The sequence below is a fragment of the Dichotomopilus funicola genome, assembly GCF_033296635.1.
Source record: "Dichotomopilus funicola strain CBS 141.50 unplaced genomic scaffold C8A04scaffold_20, whole genome shotgun sequence".
Lineage (NCBI taxonomy): Eukaryota > Fungi > Ascomycota > Sordariomycetes > Sordariales > Chaetomiaceae > Dichotomopilus > Dichotomopilus funicola.
The window spans coordinates 17,673-33,496 of record NW_026944041.1 but is presented as its reverse complement, the minus strand read 5'-3'; the positions used below and the strand labels follow the sequence as shown (position 1 = coordinate 33,496).

General features: G+C 54.0%; 2 protein-coding genes across 2 annotated transcripts; one reads left to right on the top strand and one right to left on the bottom strand.

The window, feature by feature from the left end:
* Positions 1–4,356: 4,356 nt before the first annotated feature.
* C8A04DRAFT_11069 (ribosome assembly protein 4) lies at positions 4,357–7,539 on the bottom strand (the record flags this gene model as incomplete). The annotated part of the gene is made up of 11 exons (XM_062776824.1): positions 4,357–4,440; positions 4,517–4,642; positions 4,756–4,815; positions 4,877–5,025; positions 5,076–5,477; positions 5,535–5,917; positions 5,975–6,099; positions 6,152–6,400; positions 6,671–6,672; positions 6,813–7,229; positions 7,302–7,539. 11 exons carry the CDS (start codon positions 7,537–7,539, stop codon positions 4,357–4,359), a joined length of 2,235 nt encoding a protein of 744 aa, XP_062638197.1.
* Positions 7,540–10,274: 2,735 nt separating this feature from the next.
* On the top strand, positions 10,275–12,573 carry C8A04DRAFT_11128 (Sodium/calcium exchanger protein-domain-containing protein; the record flags this gene model as incomplete). The annotated part of the gene is made up of 4 exons (XM_062776844.1): positions 10,275–10,578; positions 10,654–10,825; positions 10,908–11,834; positions 12,042–12,573. 4 exons carry the CDS (start codon positions 10,275–10,277, stop codon positions 12,571–12,573), a joined length of 1,935 nt encoding a protein of 644 aa, XP_062638196.1.
* Between the last annotated feature and the right edge of the window lie 3,251 nt (positions 12,574–15,824).

The window sequence follows — 15,824 nt, the reverse complement described above, 5'->3', positions numbered from 1 at the left end:
GAGAAGGGAGGGTTGTCTTTTTCGGCGGCCTTTGACGGCAACGGAACGCGTGGAAATACGCAGGAATTTCAATCATTTTTTTCCTGGCGCGGAGCATGGAGAGCTCCCGTCAGCCCGTGCTTCCAGTTTCCATGAGAGGTTTCTGGAGGGAGCACTGGCGGTGGGGCCAACCCGGCTGGGCAGCAGCAACTGTCCTGCCAGCCAGAAATGGGTCAGGAGGGCCCGCCAGGTCGCTGCGATTCAGCAAAAAAAGGGCAGCAGGGGGTCGGAGGGGCGGGGGACAGGGGTTTATGCCCCACCTTGGCGCCCAGCTCATGAGCCGTTTGGGCCGCTGAGATGTCACTTCCACTGTTCGAGGTACGAAGTACCCGCGACACAAGTTGGGAACATGAAAGACCATCCTCAGCGGCGTCCCGAAATAATAACAGAAATTTCCTTCAAATAGACCTTCTTCTTTTCTACCACGTAGCTGAATGCGATTGAAGTTCTGAAGATCTTTGGTGAGACTACATGGAAACACGAGCTGATGGGGCCGATAATTAGTTAGTAAGAAGAAAGCTTGGCCGAGATGGAAGCTGTGGAACAGGAAGGCCGTTAGGCCAGTCGGACATGGACGGCGACTTGCGAAGCCCAGGCCCAGACATATTCCATGTTGACGTTGATGACTTCTTGAGAGTCGGTCCAGACGACAGCCCCGCGCGTCGGTGGGAGGGGTGTAGTAGGGCTCAATGATCAAATCAGCACACCCGCTCTCTACGGTGTCCACATGGCTCAAAAGAGAAAACGTTTCTTGCCTCACACACCACCAGCGTTCTCAGGGACCGCCTGTACAACCTCCCAATACTACATATCAGGAGGGTCAGCGAGGGATCATGAATTCATGACCAACACCCAAATGCGTTGGATTCCTCGCCGAGCACTGCACCAGGACCGATTGAGAAATTGCTTCTGATTTCCGTTCGCCAGTTTGTCATCCAAGCAAGTTATCACAAATCCACCGCCACCAGAAAACATACACCAGTTCAGTTAGTCGAATTCTTGAAGAGCAACCAGCGGCGCAACGCTTTCGATCCTACCTCGTAGTAGGCAACTTTTCAACAAACGAAACCCAAAAACGGGCGAACCCGAAAGTGAATTGCCGTCTTGCATCAGACATGTGTTCGAGACTCAGGCTCTCCCGGTGCCAAGTCCCGAGAACAGGCTTATGGTCGCAGTTTCAACCGGGTGCTGGCTCCGTCAACCCGGCAGAAGGAGCCAGACTGATGTCCGGGGCATCAAGAGTCTCGAGAGTTTGTTCAGCTCCCGGCCGCCAGCGAGGTTCCGGTGGAAGACACCACCTAGTACATACCTTCGGCCACAGGATCCCGATGATGCAAATGGGGTTGCAGGACGCGCTTCCCCACCAAACCCACCCACTGTGTCCCACTCCATGCAGCACCCCATGGAAGAATTGGAAACAAGGGAAGTCCATACGGAAACGCCTTCAATGAAAGAGGTCGAACCGATGGGAAACGTTATCGCCTGCCTGGCGTTGGGGGAGCGGCAAGTCACCGTCGACCACCCCGGAGCTCGGTCCACTCAGAAGGGCAACACCCGGAACGTGCTGGGATGGTCGTTACCAACCCGCAGTGAACCTGGCCCGGTTGAAGCGCGGTGGTGTGCGATGGCGCAGGGCAGCGCTGCAGCGCTGCAATGCTGCCGTTGCGAGGCACAGACGGTAGGTGGGGAGCTATTTCGCGACCCTCGCGGCTTCCCCGCTAATAAGCCCAAGTTCCCTCGTCGGCCTTGGCACAGGGCGAAGGAAAATTTTCTGACCAGCACAATCTGGCCCAACCACATCCTCGCCGTCGTGGAGGGGTCCCATCTTTTGGTGTGCAGGAACCACACTGTTGACCCGACTCGTTCCGAGGCGGGAACGAGGCATTTGATAGGCTAAACGCGACGGATTCAAGAGCAGGCCGCTCAATCCAGCAGCCGCGGGAGCCATGCCCCATCCATCCGTTCAAGACGGGAGCCCCGGCCATCGCGGCTTGAGCACGGCACCGGAACCTCACTGCACATGTCTCGGCCAGACTAGACAAGTCCCAAAAAATAACTCACATCCGACCCATTTGTGATGGGTGCCCGACACATTTTCTATCTCACACGGACAATCGGATCAAGACACTGAAGCGAGGAGGAACCGCCGAGCATCCCCCGGAGCCAGGGACGCGCACCCCTATCCGCCAGCGCAAGGCCCCGGCCACCTTCCCTCAATTCAATATCCCCGTGGAAGTTGAACCCCCTCCGTTGCCGGTTGGAAACATTCCCTTTATTAGTATACTGACATAGTGTGGCTCCCAGCTCGGGAAAGGGGAAAAAAACGGGGAGATTTGCCCTCTCCTCAAGGACATCCTTTGTACTGCGCCCAGATATGGTATTGCGTCGGCCAAATGTTTGCCACGCGAGGAGTTCCAACAATGGGACGGCCCGAACCAATACCTGGTCAATCCGTCGATAGTTGCGGGCGGGCTGGAGCGTATCACAGCCCCCCGCAGCCGTCGACGATGTCTCAGTCGGGCAGGTGGGCCACCAAGTCCAATGCAGGACACATGCAAAACGCCCATCGAGCTTTTTTGGTCAACGCCCGTCACCACTGGTGCATCAGCCAGGCATCTGCAAGCTAGCTTCTAACTCTACCGGCGGCATCTCGATCTGGCCGTATGCTGCCTGCCATGGGAGTGAGTGTAATGCGATGTATCCTGCCCGTTGAACCAACCACAATTTTCAAATCCGCCATTATCGAAGGTTATGTGTTTGTTACTGGGAATAACAGCATCTGCCTCAAGTGACTGTGTCTCGACGCCGGGATGCTCAATGCTACAGTTTGAATGGAAGACGGACGGGAACCTAGCGCCCAGTGGGCCACAATAATCCGAAAATCCCGCTCACATCGTTTGGACTTTCTCTCGCTTGGGTATCGACTGTTTCGTCGTCTACCTGGACTTCCAGGCTACTCAATGCATTCCCTAACAAACTTGGATAATTATTGGACAAACTGCGGACATCCTGAAGGATGGAGAGTTGGGTTGCGGAAATCTGCAATCAAGAAAGTCCTCGACTAATCCGTAATAGCAGGGCCAACTGGGCGCTACTGGAGTGAGAATGTGAAACAAAAACAGAAGAAAAAAAAACCACGCAAGGGAATGTGAGAGACGGGAGACGGATGCCCGAGTTTGACGCTGTGTCACTAGACACAACCGGCTTGTATCCGGTAATAAAGCTGGAACATCAGTCTCCGAACAACCAACATCAAATGCCTGCGAAGACAACATCTACCGAGGGCGACAAAGAACCCGTTGTCTCATGTAGCGGTATTCTATGTACATACAAACATACCACTTGATGCACAACCATACCGTAATACTGATACTAGATACCTAAGGGTACCCGAGGTCAGCAGCGTGGACGGCCCAATGTGCATGGCAATCATCCTCCGAAGCACTAACAATGCCGGTCGAGATAGAAAGTAATCTAGTATAAGATCTACATTTACTCACGGCCAGTCAGATTCATGAAGCTGCTTTCCGCTCCCGACTGCGGAGTTGGGAAGAAAGGAGGAAGCAGGATGGCACGCCGCCTAATCTACCCTCGCGTATTCGCAGTGTTGTTAAGATAGAGTGCCTTCTGGCGAAGTCTCCGCCCGAGGTCCATTCGAGGTACAGTGAGTCTACTTACTTAGTAGAAAGATCTTGACCCACGAGGGTTCTTCCCGCTCTCGAAACAAGTACCTGTGACCTGAGATTTTACCCCTTAGCGCCGGAACCGTCCCCTGTCTGTCTCCAAAACCCACAGCCGGAACCCCGCAACGCCAAACACCTGCACGGTCGCAGCGAGGATGGTAATTGGGGTAAGCTGCGTCGGCGGCCTCTTTACCCCGGCTGGAAGTCATCAAGCTTGGCCTATAACCCTTCGGCGGCTGCGAAGCCCAGGCGGGGCATAGGTTTGGAGTGGCAGACCTTGTGCATTACCCTCCCCGCGACTCCAAACCCCCCAGCCGCCGAAAATCCACGATAGCCCTTCTGGCTGAGGACTGTTCCAACCGAGCGCTGTCGAAACGGGTGTGGCACGTTTCGCAAAATTTTTGTCTCTTTTATGCCCTTTGAGGGGGTATCTCGCACTGCATTGCATGACAGGGTATCACCAGCTCCTTTTCCCCTTGCCCCTTTCTGTCTTTCAAGCCCCTCATTTCTTCAACACCTCAGGCCTCCCTTACCCCTCTGGGGCACTTTCGGGGAGGTTTCAGTTCCCCTCTCCGTTCACGCAAGGACAGCTGCCTCCCCTCCAACCTCGGCCATCCTCCTATAGTAACGCTACTCAGTTCCTCCAAGTGCGAACTGCCTTGTCTTTCCCACCTGAGCCGACCATCTTACCATCGGCGGCCCAATCGACGGCGTAAACCTAAGTTCGTGTTACTTCGCGAGGCCCGTTGGGCGAGGCTTTAGTGCAGCCGGCGGCAAATTAAGTCTCCACGTACCTCATCTTCATGGCCCGGCAAATCCATCGCCAGACTGCCGCTACGCGCGTTCCACACCTTCAGCGTGCAGTCCTTGCTACCGGTCACGAGAAGGCGGCTGTCAGCGGACCAGGCGCACTGGTATACCTATAGCGTAACAAAGTTAATCAGGAGATCTGACTCGTGAGTACGGGTTACACAACAGTGACGGCGGCGCTGAAATGGGGTGTGAGACAGCCTGCCGTTAAACCGCGGCTTACCGGTGCGACGTGGCCCCTAAGGTTCTTGAGAAACTTGCCATCTCTGGCGTTCCATAGTTTCTATGACGAGAGTTAGACAAGTTGTACCTGAAACACATTTGAACGGCTGGAGAAGACCAACCGTGCTGTTGTCCCACCCTGCGCTCGCGATGAGCGTTCCATCAGGGGAGAACTGAACCTGATTCACTTTGTTCTGATGACCTAACAGGCGTGCGACGGGTTTATTCCCGTTGTTGGTAGGATCCCAAAGATACATGGTGAAATCGTCACCTACACGGGTTAGCTTATGGTGGCGAGAAACCCGAACTGTTCGCACCCACTTGCTGATACGAGTCGCTCGGCGATCTTGTCCTGGATCTTGACCGCCTTCTCGAACCTCTCTCTTGCTTTAACGCGCTTCCCCTCTTCGGTGGCTGGCACTTCGCCAGTGTGGTCAAAGTAAGCCGTCCGTAGGGCGTGGTCACTCGACAAGGCGATGTGGTTGATCCAGTGGCCGTGGGCTGTGAAGTTATGCACCAACGTCCCCTTACTAGCATCCCAGACCCTGACGGATTTGTCGTGGGACCCTGTGTAAACCATGCCAGCTCCACCCCATCGTACACAACTCACTGACCCCTTGTGACCGCTCAGGACATGCTCTGTACGCCCTGAGTTGACCAGCCAAATCCTACATGTGCCGTCTTTACTGGCACTAGCCAAGCGGGGTGTCCCATCCCTCCAAACTGGTAACTAGATTAGTACGAGAAAGCTTCGTAATGGCGTCGACGAGGGGGACTGACGGTGGTACGGTTCCCATGCTACGCCCAGCACCCACTTCGCGTGACCCTTGAAGTCTTGGCCAAACGGCTTCCCAGTTTCGGCATCCCATATCCTCACGGTTTTGTCCATTGAACAAGTGGCTAGCTGCTTCCCGTCCGGGCTCCAGTTCACACCCAATACCCAGCCGGTATGCCCCTTTAATGTGTATTTCGGCGTCCCGGAGTTCGTGTCCCAGATACGTGCTGTGTTGTCACCGCTACCAGTCGCTAGGCGGCTCGAGTTAATGGGAGAAAATTGACAGGAGAGGATCGGTTGGCCGTGCCCGGGAATGCGATGGGCCAGGCGTGATACGGCGTGGACCTTAAACACTGCTTGAGGCTCGGCGCTGAGGGTAATGGTCGTCCTATTCGGTGGGTTAGCTAAACGAAGCGCGAAACCCAAACCCCCCGTGGGTACATACTCGAATGGATTCGTGACTCCATGCTTCTGTAGAAGTCCTAGTAAATCCGTGGGGTATTGGTCGATGATCACGTCCTTGCCCGGGATGTGTATGCGAAAGCGGTAAGGGGTAAAGTCTTCCCGGTCCTGCATCTTCAGTTGGAATCAAGCTTAGATAGAGGGCCGCCAAGACACATACCCTTTCCAACATTGTGTTCAACAAAGTCGAGACATTCTTTTCAGTGGCATCAGCAAAATTGATCTCAATCACATCGGCCATCTGATTGCCGTCGCTGTCAACAAAATTGGCCTTGAACGACCCAAGGTTGGTGGCTAGAAGCGGTGCCACATCCTGCTGGATTGTCGTGCGCTCAACATCTTCTCTCTTTTGCCGTTTTGAGGGAGGTGGGGCAGAGGTAGCCATGTTTAATCGAAATGTTCGCGAGGTCTAAGTCCGTTGGCGGAGGTGATGTCGTTCCATTCCTAGCCCTGGCGCTTTCGAGGGAGACCGGAAAACTTTAGCGGTGAGGCGCTGCAGAATCAGCATCCCACTAGAGTGGACCCACCGCACAGTATTGCGAGTTCCACATTTCCCACCCCGCGACAAAGACGGAGCCGCCGTCGCGTTCCACCTCGAAACTCACATCCATCATCACACTTGAGAGGTATCCGAACAAGGAACAGTGATGTTTTGTACTGAAAAGAATAAATTCAGAACGCCTCGAACACATGAAAACCCAAATCTCTCAACAAATGCTTGAACCGCCCGGTTACGCGACACAACCGACAAAACCCTCGGCCACGCGCCTGAACTTTCGTGTCCGTCCTTCGTTGGCCTTGCTTTGATCAACGGTTCGAACTCCTGCCGCGGTAACGTCTCTTCTCTGAATAGTAATCGCTACTATCGTCGCTGTCATAGCTGTCATACCGCTTCTCGCTTCGGCCCCTTGACTCCTGCCGTCCTGAACGGTTCTGGCTCCGGCCCCTAGACGAGGCATCCGATGACGAGGCGCGACTACTATAGGTTGGCCCCGGGTTGTAGCGGATGAACTGCTCCGGCCTTGCCCCAACTGTTGCGCGTCGGTCAGGGCGGTAATCAAGGCTCGCTCGGCTGGGCGGCGAATCCACGTACGACTGGTCGGAACCACGAGATGTCGAATGCCTTCGCTTGCTTTCGCTCTTGGCTTGCTCGATCCCCCTCGATCGGTGATGGGCGGTCACCGGAGCACCGCTCTCCAAGATCCGCAGATGTGCCCGGATCCTGCGCAATCCGGACACTAGGATGAGATGTTAGCGTATCAGTAATTGTCGCCATCGTCCACTTTGAACTCTTGGGCTCGATAACTCACGGTCCTTCTCGACCTTGGCAACCAAGAACTTCTCGTACCAGATCTCGTACTCGGTGACGCTCATCAGGTTATCGTAGTAGGCTCGGCGTAGCCTTCGGAAAACGTAGGGCGCTTCTTCATCGCATTCTCTGGACTCTTGCTTGCGCTTGATCATGCGCCTAAGCTCCCAGCTGGATTTGACGGATGTGACGAGGCTACCGCACGCAGCCAGCGTTGCTAAGACCACAGGGACGCCCATCGCGGATGATGCTGCGCACTGCGCTCCACAGAGAGATCGATATGGACGGTTGTGTTGAGGGTCGATCTTTAGTTGGTACGACGGCAAACTGCAACCCACGAGTTGCGAACCTTGAAGCAGGAGGCATCTTAGAAAAAGGGCACAAGAAAAGACTGCTTGGCCGATGATGACGTGAAACGAACACTCGATGGCCAGAATGTTCAGTGGATCTGGCCGCGTTGTTACAAAACGGGTTCCGACCTAGTCCGAATCAGTCCCCGCCGAGTCCCGGCAAGTGTTTCCGCCCCAGGCCGGCCGCCCCAAGGCCTATTTCTGTTTCAAAACGCGGCCCCGCCGCGGCCGGCGTCCGGCCCCACTCTGCGGCCGGGCCCCGGCTTGGCATCCGGGATCATTGGATATTTCCGAGTCCGCGATGCTCAAGACGACGCGCATGAGAATCCCTTTGGATTGTTTACGTCTTCTACGGATGCAGACGCCATGGAATCAGCACGCAGGCACGGTAGGTGGGGGTCACACCGAGCCAACCAGCTAAACCTTCAAAGCTGGTGTTCTGCATCATTCGGGAGAATCCCATGTGTTAAGAATGGCATGTTTTACTAACAAACAAAACACAACGGTTCAAAAAACATATTCTACCCATTTTTGTGTAAGCATCTGGCCCTCGCAACACATTGTGTGGACAAAGGTTTTCTTGCCCGTTGTGCCCCGCCCGCGCCGCATGATCACATCAAGAGCTTGGCTGGTCAGAAAGCCAAGGAAGGAAGCGGGATCTATCGCCAGCAAACGAGCCCAGATCTGAAGTGTCACCGCAGTCGAGCGGCACCAACATGCGGTCAGTATGCTGCGCCGCCCCCACCGCCGACCAACAGGGAAATCCAACAAACAAAGAGCCCAAAGAACCGGGAAACTCGAAACGGGCCTACTTGTCTTCAACCACACCAACACATCCATTCCCGTCTCCGTCTCAACCGACCGTCTCATCACGCTGTCAAATTGAAACAAAACACCGCCTATAATCCACCCACGGCCAGGCCCAGATTTGAGAAACTCTTGCGGCCGAAGCCCGTTCCAGAAGATCGCTGGTGTCTCGATTGGTGGTCCCAGCCCTCTCTCACCGGCCCGGTTGACGATAACCTCCCCGACGGGCTTATTGCCAGTACTGCACACTGGCCGCCTGGAAAAATCGCCGCTGGTAATTGAGTTGTTTGCGCATTCCGACTGCTTGCTTCGCATTACTCAAAGGATGGCGTATTATTACGAACGGGAGTCGGATCGGTCTTCGGCGTACTAGTACGTGCTCTCTCATCTCATATCACGTTCATTATTTGCCGCATTCGCCCGTCCGCTTCGGTCTCTCCCGGTTCCCGAGTCCCACGCCCCGCCTCGGTTCTGTTTCATGAAGGCAAGGTTGCCATGACTGACACGCCACTAGCACCCGAGAACCCCCTATCGCCTACCACCCTAGCAGCCCTCCATCAAGAGGCCGGGCCTTGGTCCTGCATTCGATGTCAACGCGATCCCTTTCGATGTCATCATCGCCGTCACCACCCCCTAGACGGGTTGTGATTGTTGAAAAGGGGAGCCATAGACGGCGACGAAACGAGACGCCGCCGCCGCCGATGGGGTTTTTGCCTTGGCTCTGTGGAAGTTTCTGTTGCTGCTTTGTTTGTTGTGATTGTGTTCAGAATTGCTGGGGGTGTTGCCCGGATGAGTACGAATCGGATTAACTGTGGTGACGTGATATTGGTGGCCACTTTTGGGATGCCCAAGGGTCGGGACGGACGGCGTTGGCCCGCGGTGTTTCTAGATACCAAATAGACGATTGAATGACCTTTGCTACATTCGGCTATCGAGCCATTGTGAGATTCTTTCGGCTCATTTACGTTTATTTTGTCTTTCACGAGTGTACGTTGGCCTTCAACATGGACACCTACACTGCGGTGATAAGTTTGTTTTTCATGAACTGAAGATCGGAATCAGTCGAAGAGCACTGACAGCTGTAATGTTACAATATTAGCATAGCGCCGTTTGTCAAGTGTTAACTGGAATGTCCACGAGGTCCCTGGATTTGCTCACATGCCTCGCACGGCCTGTATCTGAACCGCAAATTTCTCCTTCTGCGCGCACGAGACCGCTGGCCACGACAAGTTGTTTGGATTAAACCCTCTCGTCCGACCGACTAAAGAAAGGGGTTGTCAGAAAGTGCACTGGGCCAATTTTACGCACATTTCTTCGTCTCTCATCACCGGAAATTAAACAAGCTGACAACCCAATGGGTCGCTGCGTTTTTAAGTCAAACGACCTAAATTAGAAATTTATATCCTGCTCCCCAACGGGCGATCTTTCGCTTGCTCTTTATGGTAATTAAAGTATCCGATACGGCAAGTAGATGGCAGCTCACGAAGTCGATCGAAAGGGTACTGGGTGGAATCGGCTCAAGATAACACAAGATGTGCAGCGCATCTCCTTTCACATGGCGATGCCGATCTGTTTATCGCCCGTCCGTTGCAAATGAGGGACTGAGACATCCTTCATGTTATCAAAACGCCAACCCCACCAGCGCCGAAATCGAGACCTCTGGATGTCTGAGAGTTGGACGTTGGAAATAATGGCGCAAACCCTCGATCTGGACTCCTTTTTGTTTCCGCGATGTTTACACATTCCTTGTTACGCCGATATCCAACTCAAAAGTGGCGGAAACAAACCACACCATGATGGCAGAACAAACGCCTGTAATGCATCCGGACGACCCTCGAACCTCCAATGTCATCGGATCCAGCTCAACAGACGCCCAACCCGTACCCCTCGCACCGACCTTCAGTTTGACCCCTTCTGACGCCACGACTGCGCTCGACGAACAGAAACAGGAACAACCCAAATATCCTGGATCACCACCACCACCCCCAATTCAAACACCCGATAACGACAAAAAAGCCAGCCAAAATGTTGCTGTCCGGTTTCTCCTCGCCGTACGAGACGTCCTTCTCTCGAGCTATGTCAACATCTTGCTGGTGTTCGTGCCCGTGGGAATGGCTGCGCGTTAGCTCCCCTCTTCCCCTTCTGCTTGGGCCTGGGTTGAGAGCCTGAATTTAACATCTTGGCGTGCACTTGTAGACACGGCGAAGCTTCCATCTGGGGTTGTATTCGGTATGAATGCGGTGGCCATTATGCCGCTAGCACGGTTGCTCAGTTATGCAACGGAGAGCCTGGCAAATGGGTTTGGCGATGCCGTGGGCGCGCTGATGAGTGTGACTTTTGGTAACGCCGTGGAGCTGATTATCTTTATGTGAGTACTTGCCCGTTTTGGCGGGTTGTCCTGTCATGTTGGCCCAGTCGACGCTCAATTGCTAATCATGCGAGTTGGACAGTATCGCGCTCTCGAAAAACCATATCCGCATCGTGCAAGCGTCTCTCGTCGGATCCATCTTGGTCAACCTACTTCTCGTTCTGGGCATGTCCTTTCTCCTCGGGGGTCTTCGGTTCCGAGAACAAGTCTACAACAGCACGGTGACACAGATGAGCGCGTGTCTCCTCGCTCTGAGCGTGACGAGTTTGCTCCTGCCCACAGCGTTCCATTTGTCGTTTAGCAGCGAGAAGACGGCCGACTACAGGGTGCTGCAGGTCAGCCGTGGGACGAGCGTGATTGTCTTGATGGTGTACTTCTTGTACCTGATTTTCCAGCTCAAGTCGCACTCGTACATTTACGAAGCCACGCCGCAAGAAATCATCGAGCGTGAAACTGTTCCGGGGCCGGCGGCGCATTACTTTGAGTCTTCAACATCCGGATCTGAGTCCTCTGACTCAGAATCTGATGGGTCAAACGGTGCATCCAGAAGAAGACGGAGGCGCATCGCGAGGAGACGCAAAAACAGAGGGCCGTTAAGCAGGAAATACACTGGAGAAACGCAATCTAGCTCGGCAACGGTTATTGCAACGCCTACAATGTCGTCAACGTTGGGGGGAAATTCCATGACAGACGATGACGAGCTGTTGTCCATGGGTCATGGAACTGATGATGAAAAGGGGGTAACGGTGCCGTCTGACAGGAGGAGGAATAGGAACTCGAGGCACGCACCCAGACGAAGCCAACAACATACAGAATCCGAACGCTCTCGAAATCTTGATGGGCGGTCTCGGCCGCTATCCACTGGACACCGAGTAGATGCAATGAGTCCGCGGCCCATCACTCACTCCGACCTCGAAGCTCAGCAGGAGCCGGCGCATCGAGATCCACTGTTTTTTCTACCGCGCCGTACCTCCACCAGAACTTCTCGACCGACAACTGCGAATCGTTCGTCTCTGCCTCCGGGAACACCAGAACCAGGCATCCAACGAGCCTGGTCCGAACCGGTCAACCGCAGACACAGCCAGCAGCCTCGAGACCCTACTATGCGCCCTGCGGTACGGCTTTCCATGTATAACACCAACCATCCATCACCAACCCGACCAACCTCCGATATTGAAGCCCAGATCCCCACCCACCATAATCCCACTACAGAAAGGAACAACAACAAAGACAACCCAAACCCCAACCACCCCTCCCGCACCACCGCCATCCTCCTCCTCCTCGTCTGCACCGCCCTAGTAGCCATCCACGCCGAATTCATGGTCTCCTCCATCGCCTCACTCGTAGCCACAGACCGGGGTCTCTCCGAAGCCTTCATCGGGCTCATCCTACTGCCGATAGTCGGCAACGCAGCCGAGCACGTCACAGCAGTCGGCATGGCGCTGCGCAATAAGCTGGACCTGGCGATTGGTGTGGCGGTGGGCAGCAGCGTGCAGATGGCGTTGTTTGTGACGCCGGCGGTGGTGGTGTTGGGGTGGGGATGGGGGAAGGAGATGGGGTTGTTTTTTACGTTGTTTGAGACGGTGTGTGTGTTTGTGAGCGCGTTTATTGTGAATTTTTTGGTGTTGGATGGGAGGAGTAATTATTTGGAGGGGGCGTTGTTGTGTTCGGCGTATGTGATTGTGGCGGTGGCCGCGTTTTTTTATCCGGATGGGAGGGCGGCGAGTGAGTTGGGGGGAGGGCCTTGATGGGGGTTGGTGATTAATAGTTACCTAGGTCCCTACCTTAGTTTCACGCGTAGATCATTCTCATAAACTCTCCCTGAGTCAGGCCAGTTCAATTTGGCTGCTGGTGACTTGAGATCCACGTTCCACTTCCGTTTTTACAGCATCGAATAACGGCTTCATAGTAGGGCGTGTATGTGGGGAGAAAATATATATTCAGGGGGTGGCGCCAGGCCGTTGATCTTCTCGAGGTTCGGGCCACCATGAGACTCATTCTTACGTCGAGCATTAATTAGGTGTCCTTGTTCCAGAAAGGAGACACCACTATGCAGTATTTCAACACAGATAATGCCCGTGTTTAATTTTTGCGGGACAGATTTTGGTGCAATTTGCTCATTTTATTTTGCCGTGTTCTTTGGCCGCCCATATTGGGCAAAATGGCTAGCTACGGGGAAGCAAAGTAAGGCTCTCATCTAGGACCACGCGATGAGTTCGGCCCCTAGCAAATAGAAGCAGCCGCCTTCGGCTGTTAAAATCATCCTTGGCCCTGAGAGAAACAAAGAGAAAAAAAGGAGGGCAAAATTCAACGCACATGGAAGATAAGAGGAGGGTCCAGAGCATCGCCACGGAAGCAAATGCAAGATAAATCAGCGCATGGTCAGAGTGCTCGCCGAACAGGCGACGAAAAAGGAAAGAAGCCAGAATCATGCTCCGCTTGAGCTCGCATCAGGGTCTCTTTGCTCCGTCCCCCTTCCAATCCACCAACTGCCTCCTATCAACTAAAATCCGAAGTTGATCAACCCATCCTGTCCTCGCCCATCCTCATACTTTGTCCTCTTGGGAGCTCTGAAAGCCGGCTCGCCGTTGTCAAGGGGACGTATGACATTGAAAAAGTCAATCTCGTCGTACTTGCCAAGTGTGCGAGTCAAATTCTGGCCGATATTATGGAGCAACTCGGCATCCTTGGCAAATAGGTGGCGAAAAATACGGGGGATGTGTGGGAGGAAGGCGCCAAAAAGAGCTCGGCTAGAAGCTCCTGGGCCTCAGCGGGGAACTCTTCCATAATCGACAGGGCTTGGATAGTCCGTATATCTTGTTGTTTTGCCTTATTGAATGCCCACTGTAGACAGTTGTGGATGCTGCTCTTCTGGAGGCGGTCCTTCCCCAGTTTCCCCGTGATCCAAACGGCATGAGGGATATCAGCCTTCCTCCCAAGCAAGACGTTGGCAATGTGGATAGGGAGCGCATGTTGAAGGTACGTCTCTAAGGCTCGCCCCGCCCGTTCGACGAGAGTGGGCCATGAGCTGTCTGGCTCGTGATGCAGCCAGGCGGATACCTCTGGAATAAGGTCTTCCCAGCATGGCAGGGTATATGCCATCTCATTTACACCCCTCAGAAACTCTTCCCAGAGCAGCTTCACCAAGGGCTCATCCTCGGGTGACAAAGCTCCCTCTTCTGCTTCCTTGAGTATCTCGGAGACGGGTCCTGGTGAGGCAGGCCTTTCATCATTGGTAGCGGGGGGAAGCTCGAGAAGGCCATCTACCATTGAAAACTTCAGTTCCGCAGTGCTTATCTTCCTCTTGATGGCATCTTTTAACCGGGCGGAATTATGCGTGGCAAACCACAAGGCGCATGTCTTCAGGATGCTGTTTTGTAATGACTCGGCAAGAGGGTCAGTCAGGACCTCATGAGGGTACCCCGGGGCAGCCAATACCGTGGTATCTGCCCCAGATTGCGCATTGGGTGGTTGATTTGAAAGAACTATTGGTGAGGCGGGTTCTATGTGTTGCATGTCTTCAAGTTGGAGTCTTGCAGGGTTTCGATTCTGGGAGGGGCGTTCGGTCGAAGGCGCTTTCAAAGTCGGTGTATCGGAGGAGGGCTGTGATATTGCAGTAGACTTAGGGTGAGGGATACCAATGTCAACTAGGGCAAAGCTTGGGGGTCCCCGAATAGCCCAATGGCGTTTTCCTTGTTTCCGGCAGTATCTTACCCAAGCACTGGCCCATTCACAGGGCTCAGCACGTCCCCAGAAAGTGCCAGGACCGGTGATGGGGGACGAAGGGGGCCAGTTGTTGGAGACACGAGCGGGAATAGAAGTTGTCCCAGGTCCACTATAGTCCCAAACCCGAGAGAGGGGCTGCATATTCCTGACGTGGTAGCTTGTGTTCTCCGGAATCCAGGATCTCGGTATAATGAGTTCCCTCACTGGGGGATCTGGTGCATTGCGGCCAAGAACGCGGGCGTTTTCCTCAAAAAGCTTGTCCCAGATGGGGATGGTGGGAAAGTAAAGGCACCGCCAGTCAGGTTGTCTGATCGCTTCGAGGTTTTGTGTCGTTCTTGGGAGGAATCCATGCTCTGGGCTGAGAGCAGCAAGGTCCACCATCGTTGACCCCTTTACGAATGACGGCAGGGTAAAGCCTAGTGGCTTGGAGGCGAGCGGCAGCATCAGAGCGAGGAGCTCTTCCCCAATCTTGTTGGGCGTTGTATTGAACGGTGTGAACCCGAAATTTCCTCCTCCCCTTAGGATGTGGTGAGTGAAGCTGACTGGATGAATATAGAACACGAGCCGGTAGATTTGGTGGAAGCTCTCATACAGATGTGCTACCCTTAACCAGTCCCCGAGTGACACCCACTTGACCGGGAATTTAGGTCTTAAGGTATCGAGTCTGAAAGTATTCTGAAAGTTCTCGGTTTTCAGGACGTGGATCCATTGGAGGACCTTTTGCAAGGCCACTTGAAGGTGGAGGAGATCGTTCGGATGTCGATCCATCCACTTCTTGAACAGGGTAGAGGCCTTCTCGGGCACCATGAGTGGATCTAGTTCAAACACGAGGAGATGATAGCGGGGGTAATCCAGGCCGTCAGGAAGATTTTCCAGGCGTATTTCCTTTCCTTATGGCGTGTAGCCAATATTCATGCACATTTCCAACGGCAGCCCCCTCTGAACGGTCATGCTCATGCGCCTAGCTTGAGAAAGCCTTGCCTTGACACTGGCTTTGTCATTAGGGAGAGAAACAAAGCCGAACAGTGCCGCTTTTTGGTGCGCCAGATGCCCGTAACGGAGGACCTCGTCTGTCGGGACAAGTGAGTCAGAGAATCGGCCGCCCAAGTTGGCTGGGAACATCTTGACGCCACTTCCTCTCCTTAGAGTTGACGAAGTTCCCTTCTCAATGCTACTCGGCAAGAATAAGTTGTTTCCCTTCTTCATGAAGACCGGGTGAAGCGTGAAAGGATCGATACCCAGGTACACCATTGCTTGATTTTCGGTGTCCCGC